The 22,369-nt window shown below is 57.5% G+C and overlaps 2 protein-coding genes and 1 long non-coding RNA gene across 3 annotated transcripts in view; 1 reads left to right on the top strand and 2 right to left on the bottom strand.

Moving 5' to 3' along the window:
- Positions 1-6,868, bottom strand: part of AFAP1 (actin filament associated protein 1) — a 142,714-nt gene extending 135,846 nt beyond the window's left edge. Inside the window, exon 1 of the mRNA XM_049630241.1 lies at positions 6,661-6,868. The gene's annotated coding sequence lies outside the window, so the exon portion shown is untranslated. The remainder of the gene's footprint in view (positions 1-6,660) is intronic.
- Positions 6,869-6,997: 129 nt separating this feature from the next.
- On the top strand, positions 6,998-10,822 carry LOC125922592 (uncharacterized). The gene is made up of 3 exons (XR_007457703.1): positions 6,998-7,135; positions 7,319-7,444; positions 10,179-10,822. It is a non-coding gene; the product is annotated as an uncharacterized LOC125922592 (long non-coding RNA).
- A 5,921-nt stretch (positions 10,823-16,743) lies between these two features.
- Positions 16,744-22,369, bottom strand: part of ABLIM2 (actin binding LIM protein family member 2) — a 138,836-nt gene continuing 133,210 nt past the window's right edge. The window contains exon 23 of the mRNA XM_049632621.1: positions 16,744-17,165. Within this exon, the coding sequence (XP_049488578.1) occupies positions 17,052-17,165 (114 nt within the window). The 3' untranslated portion in view covers positions 16,744-17,051. The remainder of the gene's footprint in view (positions 17,166-22,369) is intronic.

Below are 22,369 nucleotides of genomic sequence, written 5' to 3'. Positions count from 1 at the left end.
AGAAAGAGAGAATCCCAAGCAGGCTCCGCACTGTCACCGCAGAGACCTACAAAGGGCTCAAACCCACGAAACCATGAAATCATGACTTGAGCTGAAACCAAGAGTCGGATGCTTAATCAACTGAGCCATAGAGGCACCCCATGGGTGGTTTTTCTAATAGAGGAATTACTCTAATGACTTCTTGGCAAAACTTCTCTAATTAGAGCGGACCACTTCAATACTCCAAAGCAAAAAAGTTTCTTGGCTTTTGACTGACCTGTCTCTCATGCAAAAAACCCCACCCCCAGCACAACAGCGAGTCAGAAGAATTGTCCTGTCATATACTAGGAATCTTAACAGCCCTGCCAATTTGCTTAAAATTCTGGTGCCTTAGTTAACTTATATATTAACTAGGATAACAACAACTTGATCAGATGTCATACTTAGATCAGCTACTTGTGGGAGGCAGAGTAATGGCCCCCAAAGACGCCCATGACCCAATCTCTGGAATGTGACTAGATCGCATTACATGGCAAAGGGACTTTGCTACAGGCCTTAGATGGGGAGGTTATCCTGGGTTACCTAGGTGGGCCCCATCTAATCACATGGACCCTTAAAAGCAGAGAACTTTCTCCAGGCAGGAGAAGAGATATGGCAGAGTTGCGGCAGGCTTCAGTGGTCCTTACTGGTTCTGGGCTCAGGGGTTTGTGTGCAAGGACCAGAAAGAAGAGGCCTCTAGGAGTCGTGGGCGGCCCTCCGGCCGACAGCCAGAAAGGAAACGGGGCCTCAGTCCAACAGGAACTACATTCGGCCGATAATCTGAATGAGCTTGGAAGCAATTCTCCCCCAGATTCTCCAGGAAGGAACACAGTCCTGCCAATGCCTTGTTTTTTGTCCGGTGAAGCCAGAGGCAGACTTTCAACCTACAGAACAATGACAAATTCGTGTAGTTTGAAGCCACTAACGTTGTGGCAATTTGTTACAGCAGCCGCAGGAGACCCATACGGTGGTCGATGCGAGAATACCCAGCAGAGTGTTGGTCACACTGTTGACATATTCAGCAAGAGGACACGGACTTGAATCAACAGGCGAACCAACAGGCAAATCAACAGGCAAGGATGGCGGTCCAACACAACACATTACGGACCTGTTCTGATACATGCAGATTTGGGGAATTACAAACTGCCCGGAACATTCTGCAGATTTCAGGTTTGGGGTAATTCACTGCCTTCAACTTAGAAACATCCCAATGCCTGCCTTGCCCGATAAACTCTAAGCGCCACGCAGGAGAATAAATGCTGGACTGCGTGCACCAACCCGGCCCCCAAACTCTCCTGCATACCTGTGGCGGCACTTAACTGCACCGCACTGAAATGACACCCAGGTCTGCTTCTCCCACTGGACTGTGGAGCCCCAGCTCTTCCCAGAGAAGTCACTGTGCCCCAGCTTGTATCTGCACGTTGACCGCAGTACTCGGGCATGTCACAGATAATCTGTACAAACGTCTGCTGAGCTATGTGACCGGTACACCGTCATAAAAAGTGGGTTCTTTGAGGACCGGTGCTGTGCTTTATTAGCCTCCGTATTCCTCCCACTGCCATGCCTGGGAGCTCAGAGGCACAGAGTGGTTGGTGGAGAGGAAGAAAAGGCAGGGGGAGAACAAGAGAAACTGGGAGGTACTGCAGTTTCCAGGGCAGCCTGGCCGATGAAGAGGGAGGCCCGAGAAAAACTGGGTGCTGACCCGAGAAAAACTGGGTGCTGAAATCAGGCTTGCACTGATGCCCGCTGCTCACTCATGTGAACGGCAGGAATGCCTGGCTGCCCTTGACCTCAGACTGCCTATCGCCTTTTCCCACCTCGACAGGTGGCTCAGGTACTGAAACCTCAAGAAAGTAGGCTTCGTTAAAGGAGCACCCACGGGATGGCACAAAAGTGAAGACACTGTTAAGGGCTCGGTTCCACGCCTCCAGGGGCCTTGCTTACGGAAAACGGGGGCAACTGCTCGCGGTGCTTCCCCACAATGCTGAAGTGTCCAACAACAATGCCAATTACAGACTAAAAACAATGCTAGATGAAGTTGCCCGATACACTCACATAAGGGCTCATATGTACGTCTGAAAAACTTGGATTCGTTACATTCGTAATCAAGCCTTTTTTTTTTTTTTTAAATCTTTGGCAACAAAATATCTTACAACTTACAAATTCTGCCACATTCCTGATTTCGTTTCATCCTCAGAACAATCTCTTGAGCCACATGGAAGAAGCAACCTAACAGCTAACTCCATTTCACAGCTGAGGGAGCTGAAGTCCCCGGGAAGCACTCGAACGTCACGAAAGCCTCACCGGAAGCACGTCCCTCGTTGACGTATCCCGTCCAAAAGATCCCAAGTGAGTGACCCTCGATGCGTTACCTGGATTTACATCTTGCCAACATCCAAAAGGATCTCGAGGAGGCTTAATCACAGGCACGTGTACGGTAAGGACTTTAAAGTGGAAAAGAGAGAAGAAAATCCATTTGGTGGGTGACACGGGGCGTGGGGTGGAGGGTAGGCCTGAAGACCAAAGGCTGACTTTGAGCCAAGTGATACGCAAAAGAAAAAGGTGATTTACAGAACATCATAATCATAAAAAAAGGAAGCACCATCAGGGCTTTAAAGCAGGATGAATGAGGCCTTGGGTGGGGGCCCCTGGGGGAAGGGGAGGGGTCCTCTCTTCCCTCAGTAAAGAGCAAGAGAGGGCAGCTTTGAAATGCAGAGTCCAAACTCTATCCCCGGGCATTCCATTCCCGAGAGGCTCCTTTCCATTGGGTCCATATACGAACCCAGCCAGCTACACACGAAATAAATGGTCTTCTCGAAGCAAAACGAGCATTAACCAGTTAGCTTTCAGTGAGGACATGACTGCATCCTAAGAAGACCGCAGAGAAGATCCCGTGGAGTTTCTGAAGGCCCCTCCTAAAATAAAATCGCTAACAAAACAAACCACATGCCGCATGTAACAAAGTACATTTTTTTTTAATTAAGACTGCAAACCGAAAAAAGGAACCAAACTCCTACTGCGTGAAGTGAAAAAGCTTAATTCAGCGGCACCGCAACCACACAGCTATCCCCTATTTTTAAGCCCTGAATCACCCACACAAGAATATCAGAGAAAACTGTGTATCCTTTCTACAGCCAGACAAGTGGCTTTCAGTGAATCAAGCACAGCAAATTCCCATTTTACCGAACAGATACATTGGAGAGGAGATTAACAGCTGAAAGGGTTAATTACCATATTCCTTAGAACTGGAGTTGCCTCACAGGCCATTTAACGTAGGCTGTGATTTCTTGCAAGTAACCATTTTACACTGTGCTTGGCGCCTTTTCCTAAAGTCACATCCGCCTACTCAAGGCACTCCCAAATTCCACTCATTTCCGACTCCCCAAATTAACATGTCTGCTAGAGACGGGACGCACGGAAGCCTTCACACGACTTGGGCTCAGGTTCATTGAGTTCGAGCCCCGCGTCGGGCTTCGTGCTGACAGCTCGGAGCCTGGAACCCACTTCGGAGTCTGTGTCTCCCTCTCCCTCTGCCCCGCCCCCACTCATGCGCTCGCTCTCTCTCTCAAACGATCGACTGAACGCTGCAGACATGAGTTCTGCACCCAACTTCATAGAGGAAAACATCAGATCAATCTGATACGGCGAAGATGTTGCAAGTACAGCACAGTTACGAGGAAAGATCAAAACGTTGCTTAAGCTTCCATCACACGCTCTGGTCCTCAAATCTGAGATAAAGTATACAGCCATGCGACTAAACCCTCCGAAGAAAAAAGAAAATAAAAGAACTTCCACTTTGGATCCTACGCCTTCAAAGATCTCCACTTTTTACACACTCTTGCTAAGAGAACGTTCCTCTGCTCTATTCTGTTGAAATAATTTAAAAAATTAGGGCTGAGAAGTTTCTTCCCTCGATTAAGACTCTCAGAGGGGAAGAACGTGATGCCCAGAGGGGTGGCTTTGCAGGAACAAACAGCATCCATTCTGGAGCCAGAATTAGAAGGCATAAATGCCAAGCCAGTACCCTGTAGGCACGGTGCGACAAACACCAGGAAGAAACCGCGACCCCTTTGGAGAGCTGACATGTGGAACCACGGTATAGAAACGAAGTTCCCTCGTTTAAAGGACACCTCTTCTCAGCTCCGCGCACACACGGTGCCCACCTGTACCAGAGCATCCGGCGGGCCCTACCACGGCTCACCACTCTGTCCCTGAAGACCACAGAGGGCAGGACAGAGATTTCAGGGAAGGTTTCGGACAGGAGATGCTGCTGAAAGCGGCAGGTAAGAAGGGGTAGGAGCCTGTTTCCCATTCTGTGTCTCCCTCTCTCTGCCCCTCCCCCATTCATGCTCTGTCTCTATCTCAAAAATAAATAAACGTTAAAAAAAAAATTTAAAAAAAGGGGCGCCCGGGTGGCTCCGTCGGTCGGGCGTCCGACTTCAGCTCAGGTCACCATCTTGCAGTCCGTGAGTTCGAGCCCCGCGTCGGGCTCTGTGCTGACAGCTCAGAGCCTGGAGCCTGTTTCGGATTCTGTGTCTCCCTCTCTCTGCCCCTCCCCCACTCATGCTCTGTCTCTCTCTATCTCAAAAATAAATAAACGTTAAAAAAAAAAAAAAGAAGGGGTAGGAGGAGTCAGAACTACAGCAGCTACAGGTGGGTGGGGGGGTGGGAAGAGTGGAACGCAGAGAAGGGTCTGCACCTTCTGGGTTTTACAAAAGCAACAGCTGCATTTTCAGCACAATTTCGTCCAGTACTGCTATTTACACGCTATCTTGCCCACAAAGCATTTCAGTTTGGCCATCAGAACTACTTCTGCCTACACCTCAGTCTTCGGTCTTGGGCCAGAACACCACACTCTTAAAGAGGCTGTCTTGTTCAGCTGTGCATCCCCCAGGGAAGAGACTCATCCCGGGGACACTGTCGGCGTTTCCGCTTTATTTAGGTGGCGGGGCATCCAGTCTTGAAATCTGAGTTTCTCCATCCACAGCCTCACCCTGGCTATCCCTTTGTCGACTTGACCTCTAACTGTAACTGCCTTGGCCTCATTCCGTGGGTGTGGATGCTCCTCCTTCAAATGCGTTTTCCAGCCCGCCAAATTCTTGTGAGAGTTCCCTCGACTCTCCAGGCGCTGAGAGCTGCAAAGTTAAATCTGGCTTTCCAGATTTTTTTTTTTTTCCCTTCCCAATCCTAACGGAAGAAATCAAGAAGCACCGGGCAGAGGGGCTCGGCTCCCTCCAATCAGAGCCTGCTCTTGCACCGGAGCAGGAAACGCCGCGGCCTGACTTGCGCGGTCCCTGGGCGGGCCAGTGACAGCCTCGCGGTCCCCAGGGACCCGCCAGGGAGAGGCGTGGGTTCCAGAAGTGCAGCCCGGTGATGCCACTCCCCATTTCTGCTCATTTGGCGGAAGAAAAACGAAGGCGATGAAAAAGGGAGTCAGCTGTCCTACCCAGGCCAGCTGCGCCCCGTGCACCCGGCTACACCCTGCCGGGAGCCACCACCCACACAAGGACGCCCTCACCGCACAGGCCACCACACACACACTCACAGGGGTGGGATCACACCCCTGCAAGCCCCCAGGTGGGGCGGGGGGCAGGGGCCGTCCCCCAACTCACAGGGTGGCCAGGACACCCGCGGCAGGGGTCCACGCAGGGCCACCGTGGGTAACACACATTCACTCGACCAGTCATGGAGGGGGGCAGAAAGACAGCGCCGCTCACACTCAGGGGGACCAGGACCCGCACGCTCAGAGTCCCTGCCGTCACCCTCAGTGAGACACAGTAGGCCGGCCACACCATGGGCGGAGGGAGGACACAGCACGCAGGACGTCCCGGATTCCCCACGCGCAAGGGCCGACGCAGACCCACCTTCACCGACACAGTGCACCAGCCACACCATAGGGGGAGCCAGGACGGAGCCGGAACGCCCCGCTCTCGGCGATCAGAACCCCCGCGGGCGTTCACGCCGGGGGCCACGCGGGGTCGCAGCAGGCGCAGAGCCCCCTGGGTGCCACCCAAGGCGGAGACAACGCCCGGGCGCCCCGGATGCGCGGCCGCGGGGTCAGTCCCGATCTTGGTCCTGCGAGGCTCAGGGTGGCGGCTGCCACCTCGGGCCGCGACCCCGCGGTGCCCCGCTTGGACCTGCCACACCCGGCGCGGGGACCCCCGCCGCCCGGGACTCCGTCCGACCCCTGGGCCTGCGCGCGGCCCCGAAACCCCGGTCCGGTCGGCGGAGCCCCCGCCTGTCCCCCACCGAGGAAGAACCTCGCCCAATTCCGGACCCCCCGCCGGGCCCGGGACCCTTGCCACCCGGGACCTCCGTCAGGCCAGCCCCGCCGCTCGGCCCCCGTCCCCCCACCGGCCCGGGACCCTCGCCGGCCCCCGAGACTCCCGGTCCAGTCCCTGGGCCCCCACCGGCTCCGGACCCTCACCCAGCTCCGGGACTCCTGCCTGCCCCGGACCCCATCCGGCCCCGAGACCCTCGCCCAGCCCCCGCCCCCCACCGACCCTGGACCCTCGCCCGGGCCCGGAACCCCTACCTGTCCCGGGCTCGGTCCCCGAGACCCCCGTCCAGCCCCCGTCCCCCCACCGGCCCCGGACTCGGGCCGGGCCGGCCCCGCCGCCGCCGCCGCCGCCGCCGCCTCACCTCAGGTCACCGCCTCAGCGGCGCTCGCTCCGGGCCGAGCGGAACAGAGCCGGGCAGCCCGCAGAGCCGCGGCCGCCGCAACAATGGAGCCCCGGGGCGGGGCCGCCTAAGCCGCCGCCTCAGCCCGTCTCCGACTCGGGCTCGGGCTCGGGCTCGGGCTCCGCGCGGAGCAGCAGCCGGCGCCAGGCTGCGGCCGGCCTCTGGCACCGCGCAGGCGCACTCGCCCCACCCGCGCCCCTTCGCCCCGCCCCCGGCGGCGCCCGGCGTTCGGGGCCCACCCCCCGACCAATGGGGAGGAAGCCACGCGCGGGGGGCGGGGCCGAAGGAAACAAAGGAGGAGGCGGGGCCGCGCCGGGGCGGGGCTGCGGGGGTCTCGCCGGGGCCGGCCCGGTGAGTCCGCGGCCCAGTCCGTTCAGAATCTGCTCGGCAGGCTGTGTGCTCAGCCGGAACCCAAAGCTCATTCTTCTCGTTCTCGGTAAATGGCCTCTCCATCCACCCAGTCGCTCAGGCTAAAATCTGAAATCAGCGTGGAGTGTCTTATTTCCCTCACTCCCTCGTGCGGTCCCTGTCTGCATTGCCACTCTGTCACAGCACCAGCTGGACTTGCCTGAGTGGGTACCCCACCCCCCACCCTCAGTGAAGCGTGATCTCTCTCTAGGACAAGCCAAGAGTCGGACTCTGATTCATTTCTGCGCACAGAACAGAGCCCGGTGCCCTAAGGCGCTCAGCGAATGCTAATAGGACAGATGGATGAATGGATAAAGTCCCATCTCCTTGTGATGAGGTTTGCGGGTGATGGTGGGGGGGCCGGCGCCGACGACCAAGAAAGAGTTCTCGAAGACCTCTTTGGTGCAAAAAGGGGATTTTATTAAAGCACGGGGACGGGACCCAAGGGCTGGAAGAGCTGCGCTGGGGTTGTGAAGAATGGCTGGGTTTACACTACGGAGTTGGGGAAGTAAAGTCAAAGGGAGGCCTCCAGCGGGACTTTGATGTGCTAACGAGGAGTCCTAAGCTGCGGAGGCCCAGCTATAGTCAAGCTAAGGTTGTTTTCCCTCTACTGAGGCATTAACATTATGACAGCAGGGGGTTCCTGGGGTTCTACTCTGTATTTGCCTTAAGTATTTGTCAACGGGCTGCAGGCTATAAATTAAATTCTACCTGCCATTTCCTTCGGCCTTTGTTCCCCATATCACTATGGAAGGGTGATGTTGGGACTCCAGGAAACTGAGTCCATGGGTTTCTGGAGATGAGGCTGTTGATAAGATTGCCTTTTTCTTGTAATTTACTAAGATGTTTCTAAACTAAGAGCTTAGTAAACCCATGTCCTGCAGGACTGTGATCTCTAACAGCTGCCCATTCGTTTTCTCCTTTTCTTTGTCCTTGGGCAGCTGGGAGTGCCTGAGGAATGACACACACATCCCACCTGGGGGGGGGGGTGGTCGGGGGTACGCTAGCTTGCACTTTGTCCTCAGTCCTCCTCAACTCACTCATCACTTGAACATGCAGAAACACACACACACACACACACACACACACACTCGCACACACACTCGCACACACACTCGCACACACGGACAACACTGAAAGCCTGACTTCCAAGCTGATTTGCCAGACAAATTCCTCCACGAATATAAGAAGCTTCCTTACTCCTCTCCAGCCAGAGTCCCCCTGTGGTCTGGGGATGTCCTCAGAGAACAGGAAAATAAAATCCCAGGGAGTACAGTAGTTTCAACAAAGGATGATCACCCAGGCTTCAGACCTTCGCACACGCTGCCCTCTGCCTGACACACTTTTCTCCCTGTATTAGCCACCTCCTACTGACCCTTCCAGTCTCTCCCGAAGTGTCACTTTCCCCAGGAAGGAGGTCACACTTACAGGCTTTGAAGATGTCACCTGCCATTCTAGATGAGATGGCCTTGGGGAAGCCCACCTTGGCCGATAGTCTGAAGACCTGAGGACACTCTCCAGCCGATAGTCAGCAAAAAGCTAACCCCCATGTCATGCAGGCCCGCAGAAATAAATTCAGGCAGCAACCTGCATGAGCCTGGAAATGGGTTTTCCCCTAGTGAAGCCTCCACGTGAGAATGCAGCCCAGCCAAAATGTTGGATGTAGCCTGGTGAACCCTGAGCAGAGGACCCATCTACATCGTGCCAAACTCTAACTCAGAAACTAGTTATGAAATGTGTGCATCATGGGGGTACCTGGGTGGTTCAATGGGTTAAGCGTCCACCTCCTGATCTCGGCTCAGGTCGTGATCTCACGGTTCAGGGGATGGAACCCTGCGTCAGAATGTGCACTGACAGCACGGAGCCTGCTTGGGATTCTCTCTCTCTCTCTCTCTCTCTCTCTCTCTCCCTCCATCCCTCCTCTGCTCGCTTGCTCTGTCTCTCAAAAAAGGAAATAAATTTTTAAAAATAGTTTAAAAAAAAAGAAATGTGTGCATTGTGTTACGCTTCTACATTTGTGATTATTTCTTATGAAATTGAAAGCCCCACGAGAACAGGAATGGACTTTGTCTTGCTCCCCACTGTGCTCCAAATGCCCAGCACAGTCCTGTTCTAGGGCAGTCGGTTGGAGGAGACCAAGCAGTCAGCTGGCTGGCTGGCCCCACTGTCCTCTCTGACCCCTTTTCCTTGGCCCTATTCCATCATATAGGCCTGAATAGTGTCTTGTCTTCCGAGCCTCCCTCGCAGCCTGAGGGGACCATGTGACATTGTCCTGGCCAGTGAGACCTGGTGGAAGTTGGCTGAAAGGTTTCCAGCATTTGGTGCCCTGGGGCCAATTTGGAGCAGGCCTTGAGAGCTGATTGTTCACCCTTTGGGAATTGTGCAAAGTCACTTATTAAACAAAATGGCTACCTAAAAATTAAATTATATGCACTCTTTATTTTATTTTCATATAGGACAAAACTTTCTACTGATGAAAGTTTTATCCTATATGAAACTTATATATAAGTTTCTATAAACTTATATATATAAACTTACAAACTATAAGAAACTTATATATAAGTTCCTATAATGAAAGTTATATCAAAAACAAAAGTTATATCAAAATCAAAAATTGGGGCGCCTGGGTGGCTCCGTCGGTTAAGCGTCCGACTTCGGCTCAGGTCGTGATCTCACGGCTCGTGAGTTCGAGCCCCGCATCGGGCTCTGTGCTGATGGCTCGGAGTCTGGAGCCTGCTTCCGATTCTGTGTCTCCCTCTCTCTCTGCCTCTCCCCTGCTCACGCTCTGTCTCTCTCTTTCAAAAATAAACATTAAAAAAAATAATAATAATAAATAAATATCCAGAATTGGCTCCTACTCATTTTACTGTGGTTTGTGACTATCTATGCTACTGAAGATTTTAGATCTACTGTATGATAGAAATTCTATATCATGTGGTGCTACTGACATCTGTTCTCACGGCTGCCGCCAGCAACAGCATGTTGGTAGCTTGAAATTAGATGTGGTGGGAGGACTTATGCCGCAGAAATTGGTAACGACTATAGATCAGGACTATCTTCCTCCTTCCCAGCCCCCAGAAAGCCGAGGAGTGAAGATCTACCGGCACACCATTGGCTTCCAGAGAAGGTGTTCCTCTTCGAGAACAGGGGTAGACCCGCTGATGCTGCTTTTTCTCGGCAGTGGAGCTCATTCGTTTACCTTTGGACACACATGTGACCCCTGGACCCGTAGCAGCCACTTGACAACGAGCAAAGTCAGAAGCAGATCCTGACCCTTCCATCCTGGAGCCACTGGATCAAGACACGGAATCGCCTGCCTCCAGATTCCCTGTGGAGCAGGAAAAGCAAACCCCCTTGGCTGTGTAAGCCAGTGCTGGTCAATTCTTCTGTTACTTACGGAACTCCTGACCGACATATATAGGCATTCAACACGTGTCTGTCACATAGAGAAACCCAGCCTGACTCTCTCCTTCCTCATCAGTGGCCATCCTATTTGGGCCCCATGATCACTGACACGAAATTCACCACGCAGTGAACCAGTCCGGGCAGGTTTCATAGCTCTGACTCGTAGAAAGGTTTGTCCTATATGAAAATAAAATGTCGGGACCTCCCGGAACCTCAGAAAATAAGCCCAATCCCTGTCTGCCACCACAGTCCTAATAGAAAGAGAGCATTCATTCAATAGGAAAATAAATCAGGGCTCAATGACCCCAAAGTTGCACCAATGCTCTTTATGGAAGCTCCTGACCTAGTCTGATACTGTGAAGGGCTACCTGGTGGGGTTCGTGACCTGAGACCTCTTCCCAGACTTTTCCAGTAACAAGTCTCTTGAGGAAAAAACATGATTATGAAATATTTCCATGCCAAGGTAAGCAACATTTCCATGATGACTTTGACACAGTCTTCCTGGATTCTGGGACTAGAGGGAGCAGGGACCAGCCTGGAAGGACGGATTCGCCTCCCCTGGATCGACTCAGTTGCCGCCTTCTCTGACCACCCTGCAACAATCAATCAGCACCCAGACCTTCATCCACACGAACGAGCCCTCCGTCTCCTCTTTCGCCCTCCTGACTGCTGCCCAGAGTCCCTCCCACATTCAGACCCGGACACATACGGCCAGCATGTGCTTTTCTGTCTCCCAGCCTTGGTGCCCGTCTGCCTCTTCCACCCCCACACGGTTCCGTCCCACGTCTCATCCGTCGGTCTGCATCTCACCTTGCCATCTGCCCTCTTGTTAACCCTCTCTCCCCTCGGCCTCAGCTGTGCCACACCCGCCTGCCTCCCTCCCTGTCCTGCTGCCCTCTTCAGTCACCTCTGTACTCCATTCTTCCTGCACCAGACGTAGGAAGTCCAAGTGCACAAAAAGCCAGTGTTCCGCTGGGTCCCCTCTTCTCACTCTGCACCGTCCTGTGCAGATGGCTCGTGAGGACCTGTGACTCTGGCCATCCCTCACAAACCTCCCGCCCTGCCACCTCCATCCACCGAGTCTCAAGCCTGTCAGCCCAGCGGTGCCTGGGGCACCTCCATGGGGCAGCCCCTGGGCACCTCACCCGGGACACGCCGTGGCCCGCACCTGTCTTCCACATCCCGGACCTGCTGTTCCTCTCAGGTTTCTCACTCACCAGTGGCTCCAGCATCTCCCCATTGCCCTGCCAGTGAGTGGGGTCCCCACCCTCTCCCCCATCCCCACACCCAACCTCCAGGTCCTGCTGGCTGTCTTTCCAGAATCCACAGCCCCCCTCAGCCTTTGCAGCTCTCCCCAGAATTGTGGCAAAAGCATCCATATCATTCTCCTTCTCCCAGGCCTGGCCCCTCCAACCTCTTCTCCCGGGGACAGCTCATGGCAAAGGAAGAGGGGCAGAGATAGTGCTCTAAGAGCAAACCTCAGAATTCCTTTCCCAGAGAAAAGCACAAGTATTGGTCTGGGAAGCCACTGGAAAGGAAGGTTAGAGGCGACTATAGGTCATAGGTGGCTGGGCTGAGGCAGAGAGCTGCACTGCTCTGGACGAAAATGGATCAGCAGGCGCGTTTGGGAGCACCCAGAGGAGGGGGTGAGCCACTGCCCCAGAAGCTGACCTCTCGATTGACCTCTTGATTGTCAGGCAGTTGCCCCTCCTCGGCAGAGCCGGGGGTCTGGGGGAAGCCACAGCTGGTCAGCATTGGAAAAGATGGACACAGAGCTAGAATGGCCTTACCCCCCAGGGGGAATGGGGGGATGCCTCCCCACTGCCCACTGTGCTACGGGGCTCTCTTGAGAACATCTGAGTCCAGAGAGTGACCATAAACCCGAACCGGAAGGCTGTCCTTTTTATCGACTTGTCTAGGGCAGAAAAAATCCTGGAAACATGTGAAAGACCATCAAGCGTTTAGTGCAGGGAAGGTAAGAAAAGACTCAGGCAGGCGAGAATGACTGGGCCACTGGCAGCTGGCGGAAAGGGGTCGCCAAAGCCTCGTAGGACTTGTTGGGAGCATCTAACCCAATATTAGCCCCAACCAGTGCTGGGGGCCCGTAAAGCAAGTTCCCGGCAACCCCCGCACGCCTGAGACCTTCATGTGCTGGGGGCAAAGACTGTAAGCCGGCACAACTGGGGTCTGTGCATGCTCAGACTCACTGGGGACAGGGGTCCTGTCAGGAGCCAGCCTGGAGTCGGTGACCCAGGGCAGCTGGAAGAAGCCCCCCTTGAGGGAGGATGGATCAGATGGAGTCCAAGGCAGGAGGTCAATGACAGCAGAGATTTCGGACAGGATAGAGGGTATGCCCGCCCCTCCCCCAGCTCAGGGTCAGTGTGTGAACTTGTGAGGCACACAGTTCAATCCACAGTACCTTTCCTCCTCTTGAGGGTCAGGGACGGTGTCTTTTTCATGCCCAGTTCAGTGAATATTTGCTGAGGAAGGAGGTTATCTGGAAGGAAGGAAGAGTGATAACAATGGGGGGAGGGGGGGTCATCTCATGGACGTCTTTGCGGAGAAGTTAGTATCTCAGCTGGGTATTGAAGGATGGACAGGGGTTTGCTAGTTGGGGCATCGCAGGGAGAGGAAAGAGCCTTTGCAAAGGGCACTGTGTTTGGGAGGGAGGTGAGAAGGTGCTGCCTGAGAAACAAGGGTATGAGGGGAAGAGGAAGGAGGAGTCTGTGGAGGGAGTCAGTGGCCAGGCGGTGCCAGTGAAGGAGTCGGGGAACGGGCCCCAGAGCCCCAGTGAGGCACCCAGGCTCATGGGCAAGTGTGTGCTACAGACAGATTTCTATGGGCTCTTGAGCACGGGATGGACCAGAGGGGATGACGTGGCATCTAAGTGTTGAGTAGAGACATGTTCAGGGGGCAGAGGCGGGAAGAGCTGTCAGCAGGTAGGGCTGCTCGATGGAACTCTCCAGAAAGATGTCCAGCTGAGAACGTTCCCTGGGCCTCATGATTCAGACAGAAGGAAAGGGAGCCTCTATTATTCGTGAAACCTAGTTCCCTAATAGCCTGGCAGCCCCTGGTGGCCACTAGGGTGGCACTGATGTCCTTACTTGTTAAACTCTTCCAAAGCATGCTCCCTAGGGACACCCCCCCTAGGTGTCCAGAGGGCTGTGTTGGGTTCCAGAACTCCCAGCACAGGTGAGCCACCTCTCTGGCTGCGGGGGTGTCTTCCACCCAGAAGGTGGGGGTCCGGGAGCGGGAGACAAGGGATGGAAACCAGTTCTGCGATGCTCCTTATGTAGTAGACGGGTTTCTACTCTGGGAACTAAGAAGGCCAACCTTGGGGCAAAGTAAGGCGTCCAGATGGGCTCCAGCCTCGCTACCAAACAGCCCAACGAAACTTCTGGGTCGCAGAGCACTATTACCAAACTGCTGTAAAACTGTCCGCCCGCTTGGCTTTACCGGTGGTGGAGGGAAGGAGCCAATAAACAGAACAGGGGCAAGTGCGAATCCCAGCACGGGCCCGGGGCGGACTTTCTACAGGGCGGGCGAGCGGCCCGTCTGGCGTGGGAACTTCAGAGCTGAGCCCAGAAGGTAGAGAAGGGCCTCGCCTGGGGAAGAAGCAGAGACCCTGGGACGTGCTGTGTCCATCCAGGGAGGGGTGAGCATGGGCTCAGTGTGGTCCGGGCGACCACGTGCCCCAGCCTGCCTGGGCCCGGCCAGGTGCACACCAGCCTCCCAAGGTCGGCAGTAAGGGAGCCGCCTTCCATCCCACACGGGCCGCCGGCGTGAACGATTCTGTGACAGGGTCTGAGGAGGCGGAAAGACGCAAGGGGGATACCTGCCGTGGAGTCAGGCCTTCTGCTGGGTCCTCGGGGGCTGAGGGAAGCGTGCCCGTTTACCACGGGGGATACGGTTGTGCCATTTGCCAAGATGGGCTGACTGGGTACAGGTGGACCGGCTTTTAGGGGGAAAACCCAAAGCGTGTGGAAGCCCTAACCGGTGCGATGGGGCCTCTGGGAGATGATCAGGCCGTGAGGGTGGGGCCCTCACCATGGGACCGTGCCCTTCCAGGAAGATGAGGCAGAATGGAAGGGTGAGCTCTGTCCACCAAGGGAGGACGCAGCAAGGGGCAGCAAGCCAGGGAGTGAGCTCTCACTACGCAGTCTCACCAGCACCTCGATCTTGGACCTCCAGACTCCACCACGATGAGAAACAAATGTGTGTTGTTTAAGCCACCCAGTCAACGGTGTTTTGTCATAGGAGTCTCTCGGTAGTGGTATACTGAGTCTGAGTAGTCAGTCGTCTGAACAAAGGAGAGATGAGGGGACGTTTAATCCCAGAGTGGCATTGGCGACTGTGGGGGGGCAGACCTGCTGGGCCCTCCCTCGAGGGAGCCCCACCTGCATTTTCCTCCCTTCCTTAGCGGTGTGCTCCAGCCTTAACCAGCTACGGAACTTTCCAGAACCTCGGAGGCTATCTCCAGCTCACTGTGTCTGTTCCTGCTGTTCCCTCAGCCTGGAATGCCCTTCCCTTCACTGACCTCTGGGTGTATCAGGGGCCCCTCCGGAGGGCAGCGGTCAGTCTTGTCTTTGCTGGTTGGTCTCCCCAGCCCGACAGGGACAGGCATCAGCTTCCACCCCCCGTCTCTATCACTGGCACCTGGTGCTGGCTGGCAAGTGCCTCTGACTTGCTGTCTTGAGACAGGGGTGTCCCATGTGGATGGGGGTCCCGCCCCTCGAGGCACCGCCCCCACCCTGTGCCCATCCAGGGCCACTGCTTTCAGCAGGCGGTCTCCCCGGGCGCCAGCCCGTGCCGTTAGAAATGACACACGTTTATGAGAAGCGGCTTTGACCTTCACAAGTTAGGATACACCGACCTTTATTTTTCCGGGCTCCCCTGGGAGCTGACATGACATTGCACTAGTGAGAAAAATGGGGGTTTCCAGTTGCTCAGGCTCTGCTAAATGGAAGGAAGTGCATTAGGTGCTAGAAACTCCCCCTCCCTGGCCGAGCCGGGCCGGTGAGGAGCCGGTGCACGACGGGGTGCGTGGCGGGGGCCGGAGGGATCTGAGTGACACTGACTCACGGACGGGCGTTCAGGACGCACAGAAAGACACAGCCCCACAGAAGACAGGGAAGACAGACTTCGGTGACACCTTCCTACTGATTCGCGAACCTCTCAACCCACTCTACAAGCCGCCTGCGACAGGCACCGCGCCCCGACCCGCACCCGATTACAGACGCGGACGCCTTTCAGCTGGGGGCCCGGCCGGGCTTCTGCTGCGGAGCGGGCAGGTCAGAAAAGGGGGGGTGTGTCTCCCTCCTCCTTCCCCAGCGGCCGGTGCCCGCCTCGGGACCACGCACGCACCGGGCTAAGGCGGGCACCACCGGCCACGTCACAAAAGGGCACCCCAAGAGCTACGCTGGGTGTTAGGCTGGGTGCGTGGAAATCCTTTATTCCGCGGCTTTGGCCATCAGAGGAGAATCTTTTCTCTCCGGGATGCGGAAAATAACAGCCAGGCAAACAGTGATGGCGACACGTCACGCATACTTAGAAACGGCATTATGTGGCCGAGGGCTGCCCTTAAGGGCACCGGTGTGGCAGGTGAAAAAGAAGAAAAGCAAAGAAACCCGACAAGGAGCCGTGTGCGCTAGGAGCACACGGGGAAGCGAAACCACACAGGACCGGACACTGGAGAGTAAGGCTGGAGGCGCTCCCCTTCCGCGGGACCGTAAAATGGAACTCTTATCTATGTCGTCTTATGTTGAAGTAGGCTATGCTTTTTAATAAAATAAAAACTTCTGTGTTACTTTAAAGATATCGTTTAGGCATCTAGGGGATGATCTGGAAGAAAAATGCAGTGCACGGAGGGCCCCGGCAGAAGGTACCCTGTCCGGTGGACGGTTGTCCCTAAAAACAGACTCGTCACAAACGGCGGCAAACATCATGCACCCCACGCTTCGCTTCGAGCGGCCCTGGGTGCTCCTCAGCGCTCTCCCTGGCCAGGCCTGGCCTGTCTGTGCGCGAGGCTGTGCCTCCCCAGGGCTGAGCAAGCGGGGGAGGGGGGCGGGGAGCAGGCGCTGGGAGCCATAGGCCCACCCACCCGTGATTGTGTCGTGCCAGCGTCTGTCATGGACAGACCTCCTCAAATCCCAAGGCCCAGGCACCTCTGTGCGCCCCCAGGGCCTATCACGGGGGGTGGGGCACTGCACAGGGGCGGGTGGGGGGGGGCGCCGCACGGTCAGGGTAAACGTTCCTCGAGCCCCGGGAGCGTCTTTGCAGCCCCTCCGTGATGTGGGTTACACGTGCAGCGCAAAGCAAGGCGTCTGGGCTCTGAACTAGGGGCAGGAGCGTAGCTGGCAGAAACTAGAGGCCGCACGTGCTCTGGAACATCCTCCCGCCCCAGCCTCCCGCCCCGCCGTCTCCAGGGGCCCGCCGCCCGCCCGCAGGGACACAGAGAAGCCAGAGCCAGGTGCGGGAGGAGGGGGTTCTGTGGTTCTCGCCAGCTGTCCCACGCTCTGTCGCTGGCACGCTGGAGGCCGTCAAAACAACAGGGCTTTCTTCTTGAGGTCATTCCTCTTCCAGAGGGCCAGGCGGTCGAACTCTTGCACACTCATTCCAAACACTTCCTGGAACTCCTCGGGCGACAGGTGCCTCTGCAAACAAACCGGGAGACCCAGAGAGGAGCGGTTAGCAACTCTGCTGTCGGGCCAGCTCTGTCCGCACGGCCGGGCTGTCCGGAGCCAGGGTCGGCATCGTCGGGGACGCAGGGGGCTCTCCCTGCGGGCCCGGGGCCTTCCAGGTCCCTGATTCCCTCTGCATCCCTGCCGCTCCCACTTAGCAGTGCACATAACCAAGCGCAGGGAAAGACACTCGCTGGGGGACCCGACTGAGCAGGACTCAAACGGGTCCTTGCACACCCGTGTTCACAGCGGCGTTATTCGCCGAGGCCAAAACGTGGAAACGACCCGACTGCCCACAGAGGCACGAGTGCATCCACAAAACGTGGTGCACACACACGGTGGGGTGTCGTTCGGCCGTCAGCGGCAGTGGCGTCTTGACTCGCGCGGTAACAGGACGCGCAGCGGGAGGCGGAGGGAAGGAGGCCAGACGCAAAAGGCACATCCTGTGCGGCTTCATCGCTAGGAAGCGTCCAGAACAGGCAAATCCTTAGGGACCAGGAACAGATGTGCGGCTGCGGGGGGCTGGGGAGGGACCGGGCTGGAGAGGGCCAGCGTTTCCCTTTCCGGGAGCAGGGCGGGGGGCGCTGCACAAACGTTCCAGAACTAGGTCGAGGCGGTGGCCGCACAAGGTGGGGAATCTGCCAGGTGCCGCTGAATTGCATACTCTGAAGTGGTTACGACGGAGAATTTTATGTGACTTTCCCCATTCTTGCCCCAAACGCGTTTTCCTTGACTCTGACACTAAACTACTCATATAAAAGGTTGCGATGATCCCGAGAGGAGTGGATGTGAAGACGTCGGGAACCCTGCGAGAGCATACACGTCAGTCGTCACCACTCACGGCTTCACAGAGATCCCCGCATCGTGTGGCAGGGGCGCGGGGTGCAGGCCGGATGCCGCCAAGATCCACAGGACGGGGCTCGGGACACCCTCTGTCTTGTGCTGGGTCACAGAAGGCCCTATTTGTCGGGTCCGGGCCCAGAGTACTCAGGACGCGTGCACACGCACACACGCACACACGCACACACACACACACACACACCCAGACACCCCATCAAGCAAGTCTCTGCCAGGAAGAAGCTAGCGGCTGCCCGCTGGTATCTTGAACTTGCAGACTGGAAGGGATCCTGCCAGAAATGAACCACCTACACGGTGTGGACCTGGAGTGCTCAGGAGTCCACAGCCAGCCCGCGGAGACACAGGATTGTCATCAGACAACAGCACCCTTGCTTCCGGGTACCGCATCGCAGCCTTCCCGAATACTGCAGGGTCACCGAGATGTGGACAAGGAAGCCAAGAGGAAAAGCATTCTCACTCTTCTTGACACCCACTGGCTGCCTGGACCCAGGCCCCCGGGGGAGTGGGCTGGGCAGGTACCACGCATGCAGGTGAACAGGAATCAGCTCAGGGCCCCAAGCTGGGCAGGCGACCCGCCTCCTCGGTGCTGTCCTCAGTGCAATAAGCAGGGAGAGGCCTGAGGCGACTGGAGAGGTGCCCAAAGATGGTCCTGCAGAGCAGGAAGGGATCCCAGTGGCGAGGCGGTTAAGGGCCCTTGGGGGGAGCCAGGTAGGGGATACGCAGGAAGGAGAAGCAGGGAGGGGCACAGCACCCTGGCTGGGAAGGTGGGGAGGGCAGTGCTGAGGGCCAAGTGTGCACCTAGCGCCTGGGAGCCTCCCCCAAGCCGGGGCACTTGGTGGGGGGGCACTTGAGGAGCCACAGACCCCTGACTGCGGGCCCAGGCGGCTCACCTCCACTCTCCGTACCAGGACGCCCTGGGAACTGAGTCAGAAAAGCTGTGGTCAGGGAAACACACACCCTCGGGACCTGTACACCTGCCACGTGGTGGAGCAGTGGCAGGAGGGAGGCAGGCAGGCCCCCCGGGGGACAGGGAGGAGCCAGGCTGGAGCCTGCCCACAGGCCACCTGTCCCCAGTGCCAGCAACCCCCCCCCAGGGATGGGTTGGGGTGAGCCTGAGGCGAGCGCTCTCAACCTTGATGATGCCGTCCTGCATTCCTGCTGCAAACAGGAGCCCGATGATGGTGGGATTAGGAGAGAGTAGGGGGGAGGCTACATGGGGTCCCAGCCGAGTCCCCAGCCCCGCCGGCCTTGGCAACCCCCTGGGTGCTCGCCAGAGCTGAGAACTGCCTACCCAGGTAGGCTTAGTGGCACGGGACCCGGGAGCCCGTATGCGTCACATGCCTCCCAGAGCCCAGAGCGGCTGGTGGCAGCTGGGTTGGGGAACCCTTGGGGTAAGGGAAAGCCCTAAAGGCCAGCAGGGACCCCCAACCTCAGCTGCAGAGCGAGAACGGAACTTGGCTCCCTGAGGACCCGGGAGGGCCGGCCGAGGCTCAAATGAGGAATGCCCGGCAGGTATCTGTCTCCACCCCCCTCGCCCTACCCCAGCCCCAGCTGTGGGTCCTGAGTGCCCAGCTAGCCTGGATGAATCTCCACTGTTGCGTAGGCAACAAGGAGCTGAGGGGCCCTGTTCATTGGCAAAGCAGATAAACTGGCTCCAGGCCGCGTGGCAGGCTCACGCACCCCCTTCACCCTGTGCCCCTCAGCAGGCGGGACATGTGGGGTACAGCTGACCCCCGTGGCCAGCTTTCTGAGCCTGGGCCCACTCCCCTGGCCCTGGCTCCTGAAGCTTCCCCAGGGGGCAGGGCGGCCCGACCTCCAGGTGCCCGCCAAGGTCAGGCCTAGCCAAGCTCCTTCCTGAGGCCTCGCTCAGGCACAGCCTCACTCCCGGAGCACCACGGTCTCCCCAGAAAGTGCCCCTGGGGAGGAGGCCATTTTGTCAGCAGGGGGGGGGGCCCTACACGCTTTGCTGGGGGTCGGCCTGCATCTGACCCCCCAGGGCAGCATCCCGAAAGACCTGCAGCCCAGGAGCCGGACACGCCAGCATTCCTGTCCCGGTTCCATCCCTGTCCAGCTGTGCTGAGTGACTTCGCCTCACTTATGATTCTGGAAAATGGGAACAAGCACGTCTGCGCCTTCATGCGCTCCTGGAAGGCCGGCCCCCCCCTCACGTGCCCAGGCAACTCCCACTCACTCCTCAGACCTGGCCTTGGATCTCAGCTCCTGCGGGAAGCTCCCCCTGACGGCACCCTCACCGGAGGCTCCCAGAGCCCGCAGGCCTCTTTGCACGGTGTGAGGACGCACCCCCAGGTTCAAGCTGCTATCGTGACGTCACTGAGTGCAGAGTTGGGAAGAGGGACCAAGTAGCACGGGGTCCTAGGACGTTCCTCCTGTACAGGTGCGGTCGGTGTTCGTAACCTCGAGAGCGTGGGTGATAGAAAATGTAGTAAAGGAGCCAGGAAGGGCTGAGTTTTGGGTACTTAGCACCTTTGCTTTAAATAGAATTTATTACATCCCAGGTTCACTTGGTTTTCAGTAGAGGCTGGGTTTAATGCACCGCATGCAAAATTCCTGAAAATGAAGCAGTAGGAACAGCCTGGCAGGTGCTGAGCGCCCCGTACTGTGGTTCCCTCAGTAACGGCCACCCCGGGCAGAGACGGGGACTCCCCCTACCTGTGCCCAGGACCCAGCGCAGGGCATTCGCAGCCACCAGTGGGCTGCAGGATCGCTGGGGGTGGGTGTGTGCAGGCTGAGCTCGGTGCCTGCTCTGGGCCTGTCCTTTATTCACTGGTGGGGTGGTGGGGACAGCTGCCGGGACACAGAAATAAACCTGACCGGGCCGCCCTCACCCCACAGTTATCTCACACAGGTGGGGAGGCAGCTCAGAGAGCAGTTTGGTTCCTGTGGGAGCCCCGGGACTAGGGGTGGCCCAGGGGGGCCTTGTCCAGGAGACACCTGTGACCCGGAAGCCTCGATGCCTTCTGAGGCATTAATGATGTTTCTGCTGGCATCTCATAGCCAGAAGGTTGTTTCCTAAGGGAAATGGATCTCTGACTTCACTCTGTGACCTGGGCCAACCAGGGGAGGCTTCCCGAACACGAGACTCATACGGACTAACCACCTGCTCCCGGCAGGAGGAACAGCCCTCGACCGCTGATGCGCGCACACGTGTTCTCCCGTGTTGCTTCGCACAGAGGGGAGGGCGGTGATCAGTATGCGTGTACAAGGCACAGGGGACTTGTACGGTCATCTCCCGTCTGCAGAGGCTGCAGACCGAGCCGCAGACAGGGGACGCCCCTGTGTCACACAGCCCGCGATCGGCGCGCTGGCACTCCGAACTCCGCCCAGGGGCCCAGGGCTCTTCCCGAGGCGCCAGAGCTGTGTGCCCCCCGCAGCACTGCAAGACCACCGTGCGGCTCAGCCAGGCAGGTCCACAGAGCTTCCCCCGCCGGAAGAAGGGCCCCCCGCGCAGGCCTGCCGGCCCCGAGGCCCGGACATCCGCACCACCGCTTTGTGGCAGAAACCCCCAACAGTTTTGCCTCACAGACCCTGTGTGACGTTGGCGAAGTGGCCCATCCCAGTAGGAACACGTCACTCATACACCCTTGGTGTCACGCCAGGGAGCTCCGTGGACACCCTGGGCCCAGGTAGGGACCCCGGTTAGGCACGCAAACCCCACAGTTCTCCTGCACTGACTGAGGACCACGGGCCAGGCGGTGGTGAGAGCCTTCACCACATTCGCTGCCACCCCCACACCCTGAGACTCTCGTTTCATTGCCTCAGGAAACCCAGGCTCAGAGAGGTCCTGTGCCTCGCCCAAGGTCGCACAGTCAGGAAGCCACAGGGCCAGGCCTAAGAGCCCGGGAGCCTGGAACCAGGCCCGGTAGCCGGTAGCCCAGCCATGCTGCCTCCGCTCCAGCAGGGTCGGGCTACCCCACGCCCCCCACCCTGCTGGGACCAGCCTGCCCCTCCTCTAGCTTTCCCCTCAGCAGGGCACTTCCGGCTGCCCCTCACTTCTCCGAGCCTGGCTGTGCCCCTGGGAGGGGCCTGGCTGACCCTCGCCTGCTCCTCCCACCCCCCACCACCCCGCCCCCCACCGGCCACTGGTGTGGGCTGACCCGGTGAGATTCAAGCCTCAGGCCTGCGCAGCCTGCCATGCCTGGGCCGGAGGGTGGGCCGCTTTTCTCTGGAGGACTGGGCTCCAAGGTGCATTTTTTTTTTTTTTTTAAGTAGGCTTCATGCCCAGCACGGAACCCAGCGTGGGGCTTGAACTCAGGACCCGGAGATCAAGACCTGAGCTGAGATCAAGAGTCGGATGCTCA

This window comes from Panthera uncia, chromosome B1 (genome assembly GCF_023721935.1).
Source record: "Panthera uncia isolate 11264 chromosome B1, Puncia_PCG_1.0, whole genome shotgun sequence".
In the NCBI taxonomy this organism is placed as follows: domain Eukaryota; kingdom Metazoa; phylum Chordata; class Mammalia; order Carnivora; family Felidae; genus Panthera; species Panthera uncia.
The sequence above is the reverse complement of the archived record's forward strand: the minus strand, read 5'-3'. Positions and strand labels throughout refer to the sequence as shown.